Here is a 17,812-nt window from a genome sequence, read left to right on the forward strand (position 1 = left end):
CCAAATTAAGGTACTTTTATTTTATTACATGCTCAACTATGCCGAAAGCGCTGATAAAGGATAAACCTGTCTAAATATACTGATTTGAAAAGAGCTTACATTTGAGTTATGCTACTGATTCAAGTGACTTTACGAGATCTGAATAATGCTGGTTTAAAATTCACCTATTTCACCGTGGTAGATGGTTGGCCGGGTTGGATTATAATTAAATAAACTCCTCCAGTTGGTTTAGGATAGTTGTTTTTTGCAATTGCATTTTACTTTATTGACTCCTTGGTAGACATTACGCAAACAGATCACGTGAGCAGTAAATGTCGAGCTTTCTTTACGTTCTTTTCGTCTTGTTGTCATACAGTTCCGTTTGCTAAGATCCTACTAGGAGTGCGACATTCATTTATACATGGTTCCTACGCGAGACAATTAGAGATAATGTTGCTTTTTTTTTTTTTCTTGGGGTTTTAGCTATTTTTACCTTTGTTTGTAGTTTTGCTTTTTAACCAGTATGCGGTTGCTTCATTGCTAACGTTACTTAGTTCACATATTGCGGCACATTTAAAACTTAAACCATTTCCTCCCCCAAACTAGTATTGCCACTAACTCGTTTCACACTCGAATTTTATTGCTTAACCTTTGTTTTTTATCTTATCGAAAGATTCAAAATAAAACCATCTACCCAATGACGGACACATTTTGAACCATATCGCGCAAAAGTGTCTTGTAAAACACGATAGTCGAAACGTAAAGCGTTTGCTCAGGATGCGGTGTACTTTTTGCTTTGTTTTTGTTTTTCACACACAGACAACAGATATTAAATGTTCTCCCTACACACTATGCTACTAAACGTAATGGCTTGGGAGCTACCGTGGCGAACAAAGAAGGACTTTGGTCGAAGATAACCATCTTATGATTACTTAAATCACCATCGAGACGTTTGGATTTTCTTTGAGCTGAGTCACGCACTGTTTCACGACGTGGTGTCACAGAAAGGTCGACACTGTTGCCTTTCGAACGTGAAGTTATCAGTATTCGACAGGACGTTGCTCGTTTCGGCCAAAACAGAGTAGAAAAATAAACAGCTTAACTAACCAACGATGCACAGTGCTACTTAAAACCTACTTTCTTCTTTGGCTACATTGCTACGTTAAATTATTAAACTAAGAAAGAGGGATGCGATTCGAATCTTCAGCTTTTGGTCGATTGATGGGCCCGCGCGAGAGCATGAGGGTATCATCCCTAGGATTTGACGGCCGGTCCTTATCCTCGCTTAGTCGATCTTGGTCTTGAAATATCGCTTGAAGATGACCGGCACGAGTGCGACAACGGAGAACGCGGCCAGCATCGCGATCGAGCCCCAGCTGAACGCGTCGCTCGAGCTGGTCATCTTGTACAGCGTCTTACCGGCCTGTATGGCAATGAAGGAGGGCGGTGCGACGCCGAGGAATGTGCCGAGGGCGAACGGGTACAGTGGTACGCCGATCACCGGTGCGACCAGGTTGATGAACCAGTTCGGCAGGAACGGCGTCATGCGCAGGAACAGCATGTAGCTGAGCAGGTCGTCCCGGTGGCGGTCGACCTGCTGCGCCCAGTGGTGGGCCCGTTCCGGGAAGTAGTACTTCACCAGCCGCCGGCCGACCAGCTGCGAAAGCAGATAGCACAGGGTGGCCCCGAGGGCTGAGCAGAAGCAGACAAGCGTGAGCGCAACCGGAAAGCTGTACAGGAACCCGCTCAGTATCGATAGGAACAACGAACCGGGAATGGCAAACGTTTGCAGGCTGTATGGCAGACCGGAAAAGAGATAAATAGAGAAAGAAATAAGCGACATGGGAGTGGAGGAAAGGTAGCATCGCGGAGCAGAGACGAGCGCAAAAGTTGAGCAGGCCAAAGGGTTGATCGAATGTTGTAGTGCACCTCGTAAATGAAGTAGAAGCAATAAAAAAGGAATTAACAATCGACTTAGGGAAGCTGCATTCACTTCGTTTGTTCAAGTTGGTTTATTTTAAAATAAAGCTGTGTCATGTCAGATTCTAGTATGGATAAGAATTCCATAAAAGTTGTGAGGCATTTGAATAATCAATTCTTGCGCTGATTTTACAAACGAAGAATTTGAAGAGATGTTTTGATTTGCTGACTTAATACAAATTATGATTAAAAAAACACAACGTTGTTTCAAATACGATAGAAACATATCAAATGTTACTAAAAAATGAGGAAATCGAATAGGATCAAAATAAATCTTGTTAATCACAATATTTGAAAATATTCAGCAGATTAAGGTTATGTTGCTTGGTTTATCGGGTCTTCAAAAACAAAAACTAAACTAAGTGCTTCTATTCATACAATATTTTTAAATTTGTATGTATTCCATAAATGCCCATCGATATCAAACAAAAAACGGTAACATTTAAAGCCATCTAGTTTTAATGTATTTTTTGGTAAACATTCCTTAATCATTCCTAAACAAAGTGAAGAAAACAATAAAAAAGGAATTATATGTGTGAAGGTTAACCGGTATGATGGTTTACAATATTTTGGGATGCTTTTCTGTACAGCTCAATTGTCTTGTGAAAACATAAAAATCTAAAATACGACAATTTAAATAGTGATAATTTAGATAAAGAACGAGTGTCTGGAATAGCGTTTCGAATTGCTTGAACAGAAACTTTTGTTTTATCGCTTGAAAAGTATAAAAGGCCATCGGAGAGTTTCGTGCCAACTACTTACAATATGTACACCAGAATGATGCCGAACATGACCTCGAGATTGTACAGATCCTTGTATCGATCGAGGACTCGACCGAGCTGCTTGGCATCATCGATATCGAACGGCACCTTGAGGTATTGCTTCTCTGACCTAGAAATGAGACATAACCAAACGAGATCAGCGCAACGAGCACGGCTAACCCCACGGACGGCAAACTTGCATCCAACTTACTCGTCCAGCTCCGGGAACATGGCATAAACGTACAGCATCGCGAACAGGCTGGTGAGAAAGATTGCCACCAGGATGATCAGCGACTGCCGGGCGGAGCGATCTTCGTCCCGCGCGGGGTGACTCTTTGCCCCCGCGACCAATCCGTTGGCCTCCTTGCCCGATTTGCCGTTTTGCGTGACTTGGGCCGGCTTGTGCTGCTGGTTGTTGTTGTCACCGTACGGCGCCACTGTTACACGTCCGTTCGTTCCGGATGCCATCTTAGCTTAGCTCAGTAGTATACCGGCACAGTTCCTGTCCCCGCCGTTGCACCCTGTGGCATTAGATGGGGAGGCGCCTGCTCACGAGGTGTCCACCGTCTGCGTTTTGCGCGCGCGTGGACATTGTGTAGACAGTACAGATGAACAGATAGGTGACGACACAACGCGTGGGACATCCCCGCGATTAGCCGAGACGACACAATATGGAACGTTGTGCAGGCGAGTGAGAGAAGCAGGTTCAGCACCACCCACGGAAGGAACAATAAAAGAAGAAAAAGCATCAAGTCAATAGATAACCAACAACACACGACCTAGGGAAGAAGATGCTCTCTACAGTTGGTTGAAAATTGTCATCCGATAGTGACGACGCTCATGCTGATGAGAGCGAATGACGGAGCGTTATTCTATCATCCTATAGGTCTCGTGGATTTGCGAGCGCCTACGATTCACCAGCGTGGTGTGAACATGCGCCACCTGATTCAACGCGGTTCATCAACTCATAAAAAAACTGCTTTCTACCAGTTCTGTATGGGTAATCACTTGCTATATACCTTATTTTCATCATCAAATCTGCACGCTGGTACGATCTGCTTACACGCGGTGGGAGATACAGGATGTTGCATAATAATGGATCACAATAAAACACACTTAATAGTTGAAAGAACTATCGAATTAACTTTGAAAATCTTTCAAACCTAGTTAGAAATTTAGAAATTTTCGAACAATTTCTTGTCGTCAATAATCTTGTGCAATTGTGTTAACTATCGTTTATGATGATTTTATACTGCTTTATGAGTTATTCTGAAAAATTCAGCTCATTTTCCTGGTAGGTGTATAGATTGTTTTCTTCGCATAACTAAAAAATTGACAATTTTTTTTGTTCAAAAAATTTGCTCGCGCCTATTAGAGTACCCCTTGATCGTTTTCTGCATTATGTTTCTCTTCCTCTTAACTGAACTGCGCCTTTATAACATTGATGATTTTTGGCATGAAAAAAATTATCTAAAAAACATTAATCTACTTAAATACAAAGTTTCGCCTAATGAATCATTATACCATACTCTTCTCCACAATAACGCGTAGATGTACATATATAATATGTAACACGGGTGTTACGAACGCGTGAGTTAAATGCATATCATGTTCGTTTTTTTCCCCGATGCCTCATTCGAATATAGAGAATTTTACCTTCACGAGGTCGCTCAGCTGATGCGCGATGGGCTGCGGCTTTGTAATGTATCCAAAGGCGTTTGCTATTGCGTAGGTTCCGATGCGTGAAGGGCACCGATGGTCTGATTTGCGGTTGACGACAAAAAGGTGCAAATACTCCGCTTCGCTTCTGGCACAAAAAAAAATTGTATTTACCGCTGCTACTATCTCAACGATGACTGATATTTATGGCTGAAATAAACACAAATGAATGCTTGTTAGTCATTTAGCCGACCCTCCTAACATATTTTGATATCTACCTTTGCCACCCGCCCGCTGTCGCGGCCTCGGTCCACTCCGTTTCTTTTTGTTATACGCACGTGTCGTCCTTGTACCGCAATTACACCCCACCACATACAACAGGGAAGTGGCTGAAGTTTCGGGCAGCAGAAGTACTCAAAGGGAAGGTGATGAGGACTCGGTTGCGAAGTTACGTAGCTCAAGGCTCGAAAAACAAGTTTTTCGCTGCTTTGACGTGTTGCAGCGGGGGTTGCGGAATGCAATATACTACGTTTGGGGTGAAGATCGCGTTATTTGGAGCCGTTCTTTGTGTCGTTTGCTCACAAGCTAAACACACAACAGGAACCAGAACAACGCAACGAAACGAGGAACAATTGTTTCTCTTCTTGGCAAAATAGTAATGCACTTTTTCACGAAACACAAAGGGTATCGATATTCATGTTGCGGTTTTCAGGCTACCCCGTCGTCAGCCGAATCCTCGTACTTAATGGCGCAATGTGCAATCGCGTTTTATTGATGTACACTGCCGGACAGTCGATTGTGAAAATGATTTACAAAAGGAAACAATGGTTGACAGTAGTACGATTGATTGAGCTAGACGCAGGTGCGAGTTGAACCCACGGCGGCAGATTAGTTTTTCGCAAATAGACACCGAACACACAACAAAAACATAAACTACGCCTTAAAAAACGATGGCACATGCATATGGTGCACTGCAAGAATCGTAGGAAATATTTTTCAATCACCAATGCACCATCGCAGTCGCGGTTTTCTGACAACTGCTAACCGTTTTGCGACTGACATCCGTCATCGAAGGTTGTAGAACAGATGACGCTGTATACCAGATCGTAAGGTGCTTATAAGCTAGGTAAGATAAAGGGTTGTAGAACAGAATGGCGTATGAAAATTTCAAATATTTCATTATGTATTGTTTATACAGTTTACTACCGTTTAAAAAACAAACTTTGTTCATCAATTAGAGTAATTTACCGAGCCATATGATAACCGACTATGCGAAATATGAAATCAATAGCATGAATTCCTGTCTACGGTTATCTCTACGGATCTGATCCAGAGTTATTATCAGGATTTTATACTGGTTATTGAAAATATCAATGATGTTTATCTCGACTGTGCTGTGGAGGCTTCTTTTCGGATTTGGTGTTCTAAATATTGCAGAATGATTGTAAAACTTTGAGTATATTGTCAAAAATACGTATATTTTTAATTAGCATACTAAACAAAATTGCGGTTTTATATGCAAAATTATTCTGTTATGACGGCCCGAGTATACAGTAAATAAATGTCTTTTAAAAAACATTTCCTAACAAAGCTGCATCATGAGGCAGAGATATATCCATGTGCACTTTCAGCAGCCAACCATTTCGTTAATTTGGAATGTTCCTAATGCCTGCCTGCTGGAAAAAGTTTCACCTTCACACAGGGTGCCGTTTGCTTTGGCGCATGCTTCCATCTCGAAACAAGCATCATAAGTTGCCTATCAATAATCTGTTGTATGATAACCAAATAGTGTTTTCAAACTGCTTTGGAGTTTCCCCGGCGACTACCTCGTCTGCATGAAAATGCCCCTAAAACTGATTTTTCTTGCGTTTTTCAACGCGCTTTTGGTGGTGCAGATCTTGTACATACTTAAAGTAGGTGAATAGTTCGTCAAACTTTACTTTGCTCTGACTTTCGTTGGTAGACTTCGAGCTGCTCCGCAGGCATGTGGAATAAGACAGATGATGACAAAATAGGGATTAATAGTTTGTCCAGATGAGTTGACAGAGAAAAAAAACTTACATTTTATTCGGCTGTCCCCAATAGTTGGGTACGCATTGAAGCCGATTGTTCAACAGATGAAACGCTTCCGTTTGAGGCAGCAACATCAGGATACCGTACAGTGCCCGCGATAGATGCTGGGCGTTTGCATTGTCATTCGAATGTGAAATCAATGCCAACCGAAGTGCTAAAAGGGACAAAATGTAAAATGTATATTGTTTTCATTGTTGAATTCAGTTATGTATACAATTCTCCAGCCTTGCTTACATGCAAATATTGGCGATTCGATGAGCTGAACCATCTTGTCTATTTCCACCAAAAAGTCGACGGTTATTTCAATATCAGCACTTGAAAAGAAAATAGTTAGATGTTAGAATGTATATATTATATGCAAACCTGTAATTGCTGCAATCTAATAACGTTTGCCCATAGCTTGTAACCTAGACATTATATAAAAAAAATCGAACAACTTACAACAGAGTAACAATCTCGGACACGTGCTGGTAGCACTGAGCTAGAAGACACAGAGACAACGTCGATACTGGGCAGTGTGCCCAACATTTGTAAAGACACTCGAACAGGGAGGCAGATTTCTACGATAGAAATAAAAAATATAAGAATAAAAAAATCCAATAGTTAATGCATGTAGTCCGATTGCTGACCTCGTTCCGTATATCGTGGAGCATGTTGCGCAGATCAAACAAATCAGACGTTGTAAGTAGAATCATGTTAAGCGTCCGCACCATGGTCGAGGCAATCTTGAGGTTGATGCGCTCCTCGAGCAAAATTTCGGCAAACGTGCGGTAAATGTATTCGGCGTTCAGTAGTCGACACAGCTGGCGAATAATCAGAGTGCCCCGCTTTTCCAGGAAGGTGTTGTTTTCGCTGAACAGATTGAGCAGTTCCACGAGAAACTGTCTGTATTGCGTTTGATCAAAGTCGTTGCCCTTTACGGTGGCCGAGTTGACAATTTCCGCCAGCACGACTATGGCCTGCAACACCACTTCATCCGAGCTGTCCGACAGACAGTCACGCAGGAGCACCGGAAACAGCTTGTTCGCATGTTCGGACATCTCGTCGTGCACTTCGGTGAACAGATGGTGCACCCACTTGAGCACGGCGATTTTCGTCGGCACGGGACTGTGTACCAAGTATTGGCGAAGCACCTCCATCACCGGGTTCAGATCGAGATAGCTAAGATTTTTCTGCTTATCCTCCTCGTTGGAAACCAACTCGAGCAGGTTTAGGTTGACGGCGTTCGCGCAGTCTTTGATGTTTTTCTTCGCGTCGCTCTCAAAGGCTAGGCAGGGCAGGATGGCGGTGAAGATACCGCTAGCGAAGCTGAGTATTTCCCCACCGGACAGTTGCACAAACTCCTTGATCCACGAAATAGCGTAAAACTGGATCAGTGGGTTGCTCGACTGCGCCTGCACGATTAGCACGTTCGTCATCTTTGGAATATCAGCGGCAGCTGGATCAGCCTTGATGATCTTGAGAAACTGGGCCAGTAGTGTTTCGCACATGCGCTGAATTTCGGGCAGTGGGTCCTCCAGGATCTGGAACAGTCCGTGCAGTATCTCAGGCAGGTAGACCACCATGTTGATTTCCGGCACGGCGTTCAGCACCGAGATCCACGAAATGATAAACTGTCGTGCGAACGAACTCTTCACCATGATTCGCTCACGCACGAGCGGAATGAAGGCGTCCAGATCGAAGGTTTGGGACGATTCGTTGACAATATCCTTCAGCAACCGGTCCAGTATCTCGCTACCACTCTTGATGTTCTGGTCCGGGTCCGTCACTAGTCGGCTCAGTGCATTGAACAGACTCGGAAAGTAGGGTAGAACCGCACCGCGTGCCACCTTCACGACATTATACAGCGATTCGCTGGCAAAGAAACGCACCCGCATATCGCTGTCGATCAGGCAGTTCATGATCGGATTGATGATATCCTCTATGAACCTTTCCGTGTCTTTTCCGAGCGCGATGCTGGTGGCGGCTAGCGCTATCAGACCACCCTTTTTCTTGTTTGAATCATTCGAGCGCACGAAGTCTTTGCTAAGGACATCGATTATGCGCTTCACCTGAGCCATGTTTTTCTTTGCCTTGAAGTCGGTAACCATTCTGCAGTAGAATAAATAAACAGAAAAACATATTGAGGGCCAAATGAAGGACTATGTTGGGGTGTGAATGAGAAACGTTATCGTTGATACCCATAGATGGTATGCCAATTGAATCAATCATTACTTCTCTATTTCTAACGCTGCAACTTTCCGCTTGTCGTAGGTTTTGTCGCTAAGCGCCTTAACGCACGCTTCACTGATAGGAGCAAATGCATTTTCCATGTTTATCGCTGCAACTTCGTTTGATGACTAAACTGCGCTATCACTTTCAATCGGAGATAGTTTTGTTTATGTTTTATTTCTGACAACCGTCTATTTGCTATACATACACACTTGCCATGTTGTCGTTGTAAAATTACACCCGAACGGCATATAAAATTCAAAACAGTCGTTACGAAGATTATCAGCGTATCAATCAACAAGTATTACACATTTGAATATTCTGTTTAGTAAAGACCTGACCGTACACTGAATTAGTGATATTACATTTGAAACATAGTCAGTGAAATACGTAATATTTACGTAATTGCTCAATATTTAATTTCCTATTGGAAACGATATAATATGTTTAACAATAACTCAGCAAAAAATATGTTTAACAAAAGTAAGAAATCAAGTGAAAAGGAATAATAGTCATGGATGGGATAGCTGGATGAAATCTCTTCTTATTCAGGGAAATTGATCTAGAACATGCGATTGACTGAAATGGTTTATTAAAATATATGTATTGTTTTATATGTTTACATCTTATGTTTTATATGTTTATGTAAAATATATAAACTATTAAATGATAGGCGTACAGCTTACGAAGAGCCGTATGATTTTAATGATCCCGTCAAACGCTTTTAGTGGGTGTTCATTCGGCGAACCCAGAAACGTGCTCTGAAATCATCGGAACAAGAGAGAAAAGCGGAATTTGTAGGAGAATGAACAATGTGACGAACTGCTCCGTTGTGTCCCAGGGACATCAAATGGCAGCGAGATGCATTTCGGGAGTTCCAAGCGCACAAAGATGTGGTGGCCTCGTCCGGAAAGAGTACGTAGTCCTCGGTGTGGTTGAAAATGGCTTGCGTTTGATGTTCTTGTTTGCCCGATGTACCAGCGCCCGTGTACACTATTAGACATCTGCTGGTGCTCAGCTCCCACAGCCTTACCAGCGAATCTTGGCCAGAGGACAGTAAATATTTGCCGTTCTTGGTGAAAACGAGCGAGCAAATTTCAGCTCCATCGTGGGCTAATTGGAACGTGTTGACACAGCGTCCACTGACACCATCCCATATTTTAATAGAACCATCCATGCTACCAGTGGCGTAAACTTTGGCCGTACCGGCGAAGCGCACGCACGTGATGGCACTTTTGTGCTGCTGGGAAGGAATTGCACTGACAAAACATTGTGCCGTGTGCACGTCGTACATACGAAGAACATGGTGATCGGTTCCCACTGCCATATAGTCGCCAGTTGGGTGAAAGGCAATGCAACGAACGGGAATACAGTCACTCAGCACCTTGTGCGCCTTCTTTACCGATGCCTTGGAGATGTCGAACAACTTCACCGTGTGGTCGCGCGATCCAGAAGCCAGGATTTGTTCCTTTGGATGAAACTCCAAAAATGAAACTTCGTCGGTGTGATCGTACAGAGTACGGATGACCGGATGGGCATGCTGTTCCCGTCCCGGTTCCATGTCTTCAGGAGCTGACTTCGCAAGCATGCGGTCTACATCTAACACCTTAATGCTGGCATCAACGCTACCAGTTGCCACCAGTTGTCCATCAATGCTGAAGCAACCTGCCCGACAGGCCTGCTTATGAGAGGTTACGTAGGCCGTCTCGTAGGACGCCGGCTCCGGGGCCATCGTTGATCCTTCCGTTTCGAATTCCAGATCTAGCCCGCAAGGAAGATCGTCGAACAAATTGCTTTGTTTCGACTGTTCAATCTGGTTAGACTGCTTGACGATGTTCATCAGTCTATCACTTGGTGCACACGGAGGGTCCGCTCGTACCAAGTTTGTTAGCTCCATTGCGATGCCAAGATGGCCGTCATAGAACAGTTGACTGGAGAAGAGAAACAACATTATACTTTCATTGGCCAAACTCGGAAAACAACACCTCACCTTATCATCAACCGGTAAAGTTGCTCTCTTAATTTCAGCATATTCTTTTTTTCAACCTCCTCTTGGTCTTTCATATTGAAATTTGATCAAAGCTGTGCTGCTGAAAACCTGTTTATTGAACTATTGCCGGGTAAATACGATACAGTTTAGGTTGTTGTCAAAATGTCAAATGCGTCCTCTACAAGACCAAGGTCTCTTGATACAAGGTCTAGTCCAACGTCAAAAAGCCAAGAACGATGTTTTTTTATCTATTTTTTTTAAAACGTTGTATTCTACCTAGACAAAATTAAATCCCTTTTTCTAGCATTAATTCTGGCTAGAGTGAACAAAATTAAGACATAACTCCGGTATATCAAAATTAACATGGAAACCGCGCTGCGACATTCCCGCGATCAATTGTAATATGGAATGTTAAACATGCCGCGAAAGCTCGCAGGTTTTCGACGCGACTCATCGCGACATTACAAAAGTTCGTTACTCGTATGCGAAAAGCGTGTATGGTTTCATGTTGTTAACGTTTGGACATGAAATTATTGAATTTAGATGAAATAAAGAAATACTTTTCACGTAAATGTGCCGTAGAGCCTATTTTGGGAATGTCGCGGCATCGTGTAGATCAGTGATGTCAAACTCGTTTCACCTTGCGGGCCGCATTTCCTCCCAAAATAGGTTCGCGGGCCGCATTTCCTCCCAAAATAGGTTCGCGGGCCGCATTTTCTCCCGAAATAGGCTCGCGGGCCAAACCATATAATTGATTGGAGTGATAAAAATATGTTCTTATCAATGTGGTTTTATCTTAACAGTCAATTATGTTTTACATTTTCACATTTTTTCATATTATATTACTTCTTATAAAATTTACAAATTTTGAGTAAAAGAGAGGGTTTGTTGCTCAATCGTTTTCCAAATTCGAATTCAAATCAAGTTTATTGAAATATATGTTGCAGTTCAACACTATTGTGTATTTTGTTAATGATTTTAGAAAAGTAAAGGTATATAATTACAATAGCTAACTTATTGCTCCGCATCTGTTATTTTGTTTGGAATGGTCTTGTAGTTCATCACGTTTGTTTTCTATAAACACTATTTATCCACTTGTCTTGAAAAATCTGTGTAAAACCTTTGCTGCAAAGTTGCATATCACTTTCTTATTGAAATTGTTTAAATTGACATTCGTTCAGTTCTCTTGCAATTCGCAGTTCGTGAAAAAATTTACATTAAATATTTTGGTATTTGCTATAAGCCAATACTCAAGGATCCAAACTTTCGATGTAATGTTTCAAAGGGGTCGCGGGCCGCACCCAATGTTCTTGCGGGCCGCATGTGGCCCGCGGGCCGCATGTTTGACATCCCTGGTGTAGATCAAGGGTCGGCATGCATTTCCTTAAAAGGGCCGAAAGAACCGATGAAAAAGAACTAACTATGATTTAATGTTTAAAAATTAATATTTAAACCATTTGAACGGAGTATCAACTTTCTAAATATTAATGTTACATAAAAAATGGTACATTTGCGGGCCCCTGCGGATAGGCAAAGAGTATAGTAGAAAACTCAAGCATGCAAGTCAGTGTACAGCTTGGTGGCGTTTGGTTCTAGCATCAAAGTTTTTGTACGGCTGGTATTGAGCCGGCGCACATATATTGGAATAGAGTGCTACCGAATAGTTCAGTTGGTCTTACATGGTTCAGCTGGGTGGACGTCTAATTTACAAACAAGAAACAAATAGTTTGAAAATGCCTTCATACATTTTTGAAATGAGTACAAACATTAAATGAAAATTGCAAAAAGAATATCGTGTGTCAAGTGAACAAGTTTTGTTTTAAGTGGGATAGTATCCAAAAGTTAAGCAGAATTGGGACGATGGTGGTTCGCAAGCAGACACATGGTGCCGTAGAATGCCACTGGCCGTTGGTATTCCTGGTCTTCTGTGTAATTTTCGCTTCATGTTCTAGTGAGTTTCCATATTGAGACACTTGTCGACGGTTGTTATTTGGTTATTCTTTTGTAGTTTTTTAAACTCATTCCGATATTATTTCCAACAGTTTCCCCAGCTATAGATTTTCACATTAAGACTTAACTATTGTAAAATTAGAGCACGGTGTTGTGAAGTAGATCACCATTTGAATACAGCTTAAATTAGATTGGTGAAAATAATCGTTCGAACGAAACACTAGGATTGAAATCCTTAGATTATCAATAGATTATAATATACTTTGTATTTCAACGTAAGATTCGCATGTCTTTTGACGCGAATTCGTGTCATGTGGAACTGAACAATGGAGTAAAAAAATATATATAAAATTGGCAACCCCTACAATCAACTAACCAACACCGAAAGTTTCTTCAATCATCCCATCAAATTATAACACCTTTTGCATCAGAGGTTTCCAGCTATAGAAAACGCAACAAAAGTACCAGCGACACGTGGCATACACAATCGTACTGATTTTCAACTATTATAGAATATTATAACTGTTGATTTCCATTTAAAACAGTACAACTGATTATTAGTAAGCTTAGCACAATCAGCACATTGAGATTTGTAGCAAGAATATACTCTAATACATACATTGAAATGTAATAAATTGTTTAAATCTAGCTAACGCCTGAGTGGTTATAGTGGTAAAATAGTTTGTAACTTCATTAAACATCGATTTAATAAGGATTTTATAATGAATACATTTAGTTGCGAAAACCTTTCCATTCGACGCCAGAGGACATAATCCGGAATTGATGCATCAATTGCACGAAATAGCCTACGGTCAAACATTCAAGATTTAATTAGCTACAGTATCTGGTCGATATCATAGTAGATGCCGTTTCAACGTTCAAGAAAACATTTCGGCTCAAGGCTCATATTATTTTCATCGTGTTAATCATAGTTTGTTTTAAATAAATAAATCGGTAAACGCATTTTTATGTTTTATGAAAATAAACCAATCTAGTTTTGTTAAATGTTCTCTCTTAAGCAAAGAGTTAAATTCAACAGGCTTTAATGTTGGTCGAGCAAGTGTATCTATGAATATTCAAAAAGCCTCGGAAGACAATTTATTCCTTGCTACCTCCCGCCGCTCATACAAATTGCACATCTTTCCGCCCGATTCCGCAGTCGTTTTGGACTCGCAGTGTTTGCTCTATCCATCAGAAATACCTGGCCGTCCTAATAGCATACAGCTTTCTTCTCGCTATGACGACCATGATTTGCGTCTACTTATACGTCAGACTAGAGCTATCCGCAAGTTATCAATGTGCGAATTGCTATGAACTCAATTGATGAAACTTTGATAACCCTTCCATTAACTACCCTGCTACCTGTCGGGGTAGTGATATCAGCCTTCTGGCACATCATCATCATTCATCCTTGCTCGCAGCTCAGTCTATCCTTTTTCCGCTTCAAGCTGCTTTCGGGTTTGCCCCGATCGTCCTATGGCAAGCGCAAGGCGGAAGCATGGAGCTGGTGAGGTGGAAGATAAAAATGTCTTAGCACGAGAATTAAATTCCTAACTCCCGTACTGCCTTACAATCCCTTCATCTAGCCTCGGCTCATGTCCTGTTTCTCTCGAAAATAATGTTCGTCTCTTCATACAATGAAGCTTAAGAATAATGCCGCCGCTGCTAGACGTAAGGCGCTGGTTCTAGTTGTCCCCAAGCAAGAAGTGACTTGTCTCACCCAGTCTCCTAATTCCACCGTGTTGAAATGGCATTCCTTCGCGTAGCTTTTTCTTTCATAGAGAAAGAGACCGAATGACATCATTTGGAGATCAACCGACATTAACGCGTGATTCGGATTCCTCAAAACCATGGGGGTGCAACCCTCTCCAACCCCCTTTGACCTTTTTGGTACGAGATGGAATCCACTATGTCACCGTCCAGAATCACTCAGTATTAGACAATCGTTTTACTAACATTACAGATCAATAAAAACGGTGCGGTCGCTGATGTTTATGCTGAAGATAGGGAAATATGTGTAAGCATTGAGATTTTGTGGCAATCTTTAAAAATGAAGTAAGTACCTAAGCTGGATTAGGAAGGCTTATATATGAGGCAATCACCAGAGATCTGATTTGAAATCTGCATAATGTTTGCTTTGACAAACTCTGAGTCGGCTGGATCATGTCGATATAGACAGAAGTTAAAAAGGTACACGCAAAAGTTTTAGTAAACCCTAAATTTCCTTTATTGACTAGGTATTATCTGAAAATCGACAGTATCAGACGAGATCTTTGTAGCGCAGCCAATAAACTGAAAGCTAATGCGATTTAAATCCATTAGAAACCATATTTCCATGCATGTCATAAGCGTTTGGCTACTCACAACTGCTAAAGTTTGTTTCGTTTATGGCTGTTGCAGATATATCTACGACCCAGCTGCACACCCTCGCACTGGACCGCGGGCAGCTAAAGCTCACGTGGATGATGGACTGGTACAAGCAGGATGTGCTGTTCCACGTGAAGAATCCGTTCGCCCGCGGTCGTTACCGGACGTTCGCGATCGGATTCTCCGGACGTGGCCAACTTTCACGCACGGACCTGTGCGTGTTCTCATTCTCGCACGGCTTGTACCAGCAGGTGTACGATACCTACACTTCACGTAACTTTAGTCGACTGTTTGTGGATACACTACAGCACTGCGACGTGATGCGAGTGGACGAGAACTCGGTGGCATTCCGCCGTAAGTTCGACACTTGTGACCCTCAGGATATCCCGTTTCATGCTGGTACAATGTACGTAGTGTGGTGGCGCTCAGCGAAGGTCCTCGACCTATCGCGCAACTGGACGATACTACCGAACGTCGACGAGCGGAATCATGGCGTTCATCCAGTGCAGCTGCTGCGTGCGGACACCATCCGCGTACCTGAGCATCCCAGTGAGCTTAAACAGTTTGACGTTCGCTTGCAGCATGTAGCTGTGCCGGCGGAGGAGACGACGTATTGGTGCAAGATTCAACGGCTTGACCCGTGGCTCATGGCAGCCAAACACCATATTGTGCAGTTTGAGCCTCTCGTCGATGCACACGGAGCTGGCCTGGTACATCACATGGAGGTGTTCCAGTGCACCACTGACGAGCACGTCGATATACCCGCATACGACGGCAATTGCAGCGACATGCCAGCGGTTGGGAGACTGTGCTCAAAGGTAATGGCACTGTGGGCAATGGGCGCCGGTACGTTCACCTATCCCCCTCAGGCCGGCCTGCCAATCGGGGGACCTAACTTCAACCCATACATTCGGCTCGAGGTGCACTTCAACAATCCGCACCTAGAGGCGGGACGCAACGATAGCTCCGGGATGCGTCTGAGTCTGGTATCGAAACTACGTCGACACGATGCCGCCATCATGGAGCTCGGTCTAGAGTACACGGATAAGATGGCAATACCGCCGGGCCAGGTAGCGTTCCCACTGAGCGGGTATTGCATCGCCGAGTGCACCGGATTAGCGTTACCACCGACCGGGATCGAGGTGTTCGGCTCGCAACTGCACACACACCTTCGAGGAGTCCGCGTACTCACTCGGCACTTTCGAGGCGCCAGAGAATTACCTAATCTGAACACGGACGATTTCTTCTCGCATCACTACCAGGAAATCCGCCAGCTGCGTTACACGCCTCGCGTACTACCGGTAAAATACATGTTTTCATCTTACAGCCTAATATTGATTTCATCTGAACTGATCTCCCGTGTGATTCTAGGGTGATGCATTGGTCACCACTTGCTATTACGATACCCGCGGCTATGAAAACGCTACCCTTGGCGGGTTTTCCATCAGCGATGAGATGTGTGTCAACTACATTCACTACTATCCGGCAACGGAGCTTGAGCTATGCAAAAGCGCCATCTCAGAGAAGTCTCTGCTAAACTATTTTACCTACATGCGAGAGTAAGTCTATCGTAGAATAGTCATTTTAATGTCTTTTATGCATACCTGATTGATTTGAAATGTCGCTTCTTTCACGCTTGTATCGATCCTCAGAGTGGAAAACCAAACGTCGGTGGTGCCAGGTGGAGCCCGGTCCGAGAACTACAAATCCATACATTGGACGCGAACGCGTGCTGAAGAACTGTTGGACGTCTACCTGACCGAGCCCATCAGTATGCAATGCAATCGATCCGATGGAACCCGCTTCGAGGGGTTCCGCTGGGAGGATGCACCAATTACGCCATTCAAGCTACCCACGGGCAGCCAGGCATTGGCCAAGTCTGGGAAAACTTGCCAATCGCTAGCACTTAGCTGGTTTAAGCCGCTGATCGAAGGGCGCTGCGATCGATACGGCGAATGTATTTACGCCGACTCGAAAGTGAAGGAGTAAAAACTGATATAAAACTGCGGAAGAATGATTTACTGATAGAGATATTTTGTGGAAGTAGTCTCAGTGTTTTACGATTGAAATAAATTTGCACGTGCTCGTACCTAAGATGTATGGAAAAAACACCAATACAGTCGGAATATTGATCGCGAAGGTATATCACATCTATATCATTGTTGTAGCCTTAGTGTGAAACTAAATGGAACGCTGTGGGATTCACCCGTTTGAATAACAATATGTGTTTGGTTTTTCTCGGTGATACGAACAGCAAATATTACAATAAATACACTTCAGAGAAACATCACTTTGCATTTCCTATAGTTTATTCCGAAAATATTTTGTGAATCAATGTGGCGATATTGTATGTACCTAGGCTTAGGCTTTCGAAACATCTCTTGCTGTACATCTTTTTAAGTTCCATAGCTTTGAACAGCCTTCACGTCACTTTAACGGTTTATTCAACGTAGATTGGCATTGAGCGATAAATACAGGTGCAATTTTCTGTTGCATGTAAATGCCGACTTAACGCTTCACCTGAATTTACCGCATTTCGACCATGCAGCGAAGAAAATCTACGGTCACATAAGCCATACGACCTGTGGCGTATCTTTCGGTTTATTCTTTGATTGAACTCATGTAGGTCAATGTTATCGAAATTTACTTTTACTTTATCATTCTCTTTTGCATTCACACTAAAAATGCAGAACTCAGAGTTTGTTTATATTGTAAAAAAAAATAATGTGAAAAATATGATAATATTTAAAACTTTCCAAAACAAGTTATTAAAAGGGCCATGACGTCACGTTTCTTATTAATGAAGCATTGTTATTTCAATTATCTTGCATATATTTTTGAA

The 17,812-nt window shown here is 42.7% G+C and overlaps 3 protein-coding genes across 4 annotated transcripts; all 3 read right to left on the minus strand.

Moving 5' to 3' along the window:
* Nucleotides 1–3: 3 nt before the first annotated feature.
* Nucleotides 4–5,404, minus strand: LOC131268958 (transmembrane protein 41 homolog). Its single transcript, XM_058271265.1, has 5 exons — nucleotides 4,658–5,404; nucleotides 4,377–4,589; nucleotides 2,932–3,287; nucleotides 2,722–2,850; nucleotides 4–1,772 (listed from the first exon to the last, which is right to left on the minus strand). The coding sequence occupies exons 3-5, from the start codon at nucleotides 3,186–3,188 to the stop codon at nucleotides 1,265–1,267; spliced, it is 894 nt and encodes a 297-aa protein (XP_058127248.1). The 5' UTR covers nucleotides 3,189–3,287; nucleotides 4,377–4,589; nucleotides 4,658–5,404; the 3' UTR covers nucleotides 4–1,264.
* A 537-nt stretch (nucleotides 5,405–5,941) lies between these two features.
* On the minus strand, nucleotides 5,942–8,806 carry LOC131269040 (protein VAC14 homolog). Its single transcript, XM_058271352.1, has 6 exons — nucleotides 8,667–8,806; nucleotides 7,082–8,543; nucleotides 6,894–7,012; nucleotides 6,687–6,766; nucleotides 6,441–6,606; nucleotides 5,942–6,350 (listed from the first exon to the last, which is right to left on the minus strand). The coding sequence occupies exons 1-6, from the start codon at nucleotides 8,762–8,764 to the stop codon at nucleotides 6,227–6,229; spliced, it is 2,049 nt and encodes a 682-aa protein (XP_058127335.1). The 5' UTR covers nucleotides 8,765–8,806; the 3' UTR covers nucleotides 5,942–6,226.
* Nucleotides 8,807–9,233: 427 nt separating this feature from the next.
* Nucleotides 9,234–16,223, minus strand: LOC131268661 (cleavage stimulation factor subunit 1). 2 transcript variants are annotated; one of them, XM_058270901.1, is made up of 3 exons: nucleotides 16,209–16,223; nucleotides 10,654–10,709; nucleotides 9,234–10,594 (listed from the first exon to the last, which is right to left on the minus strand). In XM_058270901.1, exons 1-3 carry the CDS (start codon nucleotides 16,221–16,223, stop codon nucleotides 9,388–9,390), a joined length of 1,278 nt encoding a protein of 425 aa, XP_058126884.1. In that variant the 3' UTR covers nucleotides 9,234–9,387. The 2 variants fall into 2 exon arrangements, with proteins under 2 accessions (XP_058126884.1, XP_058126883.1); XM_058270900.1 differs by lacking the exon at nucleotides 16,209–16,223 and having other exon boundaries at nucleotides 10,654–10,782.
* Nucleotides 16,224–17,812: the final 1,589 nt, after the last annotated feature.

This window comes from Anopheles coustani, chromosome X (assembly GCF_943734705.1).
Source record: "Anopheles coustani chromosome X, idAnoCousDA_361_x.2, whole genome shotgun sequence".
Classification (NCBI taxonomy): domain Eukaryota; kingdom Metazoa; phylum Arthropoda; class Insecta; order Diptera; family Culicidae; genus Anopheles; species Anopheles coustani.

Coding starts and splice junctions, on each gene's coding strand:
- LOC131269040 (XM_058271352.1), bottom strand. CDS start 8,764: ATGGAAAATGCATTTGCTCCTATCAGTGAAGCGTGCGTTAAGGCGCTT. Junction 7,013..7,081: donor TCCACGATATACGGAACGAG/GTCAGCAATCGG, acceptor TTTCTATCGTAG/AAATCTGCCTCCCTGTTCGA. Junction 6,767..6,893: donor TCCGAGATTGTTACTCTGTT/GTAAGTTGTTCG, acceptor TTTCTTTTCAAG/TGCTGATATTGAAATAACCG.
- LOC131268661 (XM_058270900.1), bottom strand. CDS start 10,727: ATGAAAGACCAAGAGGAGGTTGAAAAAAAGAATATGCTGAAATTAAGA. Junction 10,595..10,653: donor CTTTACCGGTTGATGATAAG/GTGAGGTGTTGT, acceptor TCTCTTCTCCAG/TCAACTGTTCTATGACGGCC.
- LOC131268958 (XM_058271265.1), bottom strand. CDS start 3,188: ATGGCATCCGGAACGAACGGACGTGTAACAGTGGCGCCGTACGGTGAC. Junction 2,851..2,931: donor ATGTTCCCGGAGCTGGACGA/GTAAGTTGGATG, acceptor TCTCATTTCTAG/GTCAGAGAAGCAATACCTCA. Junction 1,773..2,721: donor ATCATTCTGGTGTACATATT/GTAAGTAGTTGG, acceptor TCTGCCATACAG/CCTGCAAACGTTTGCCATTC.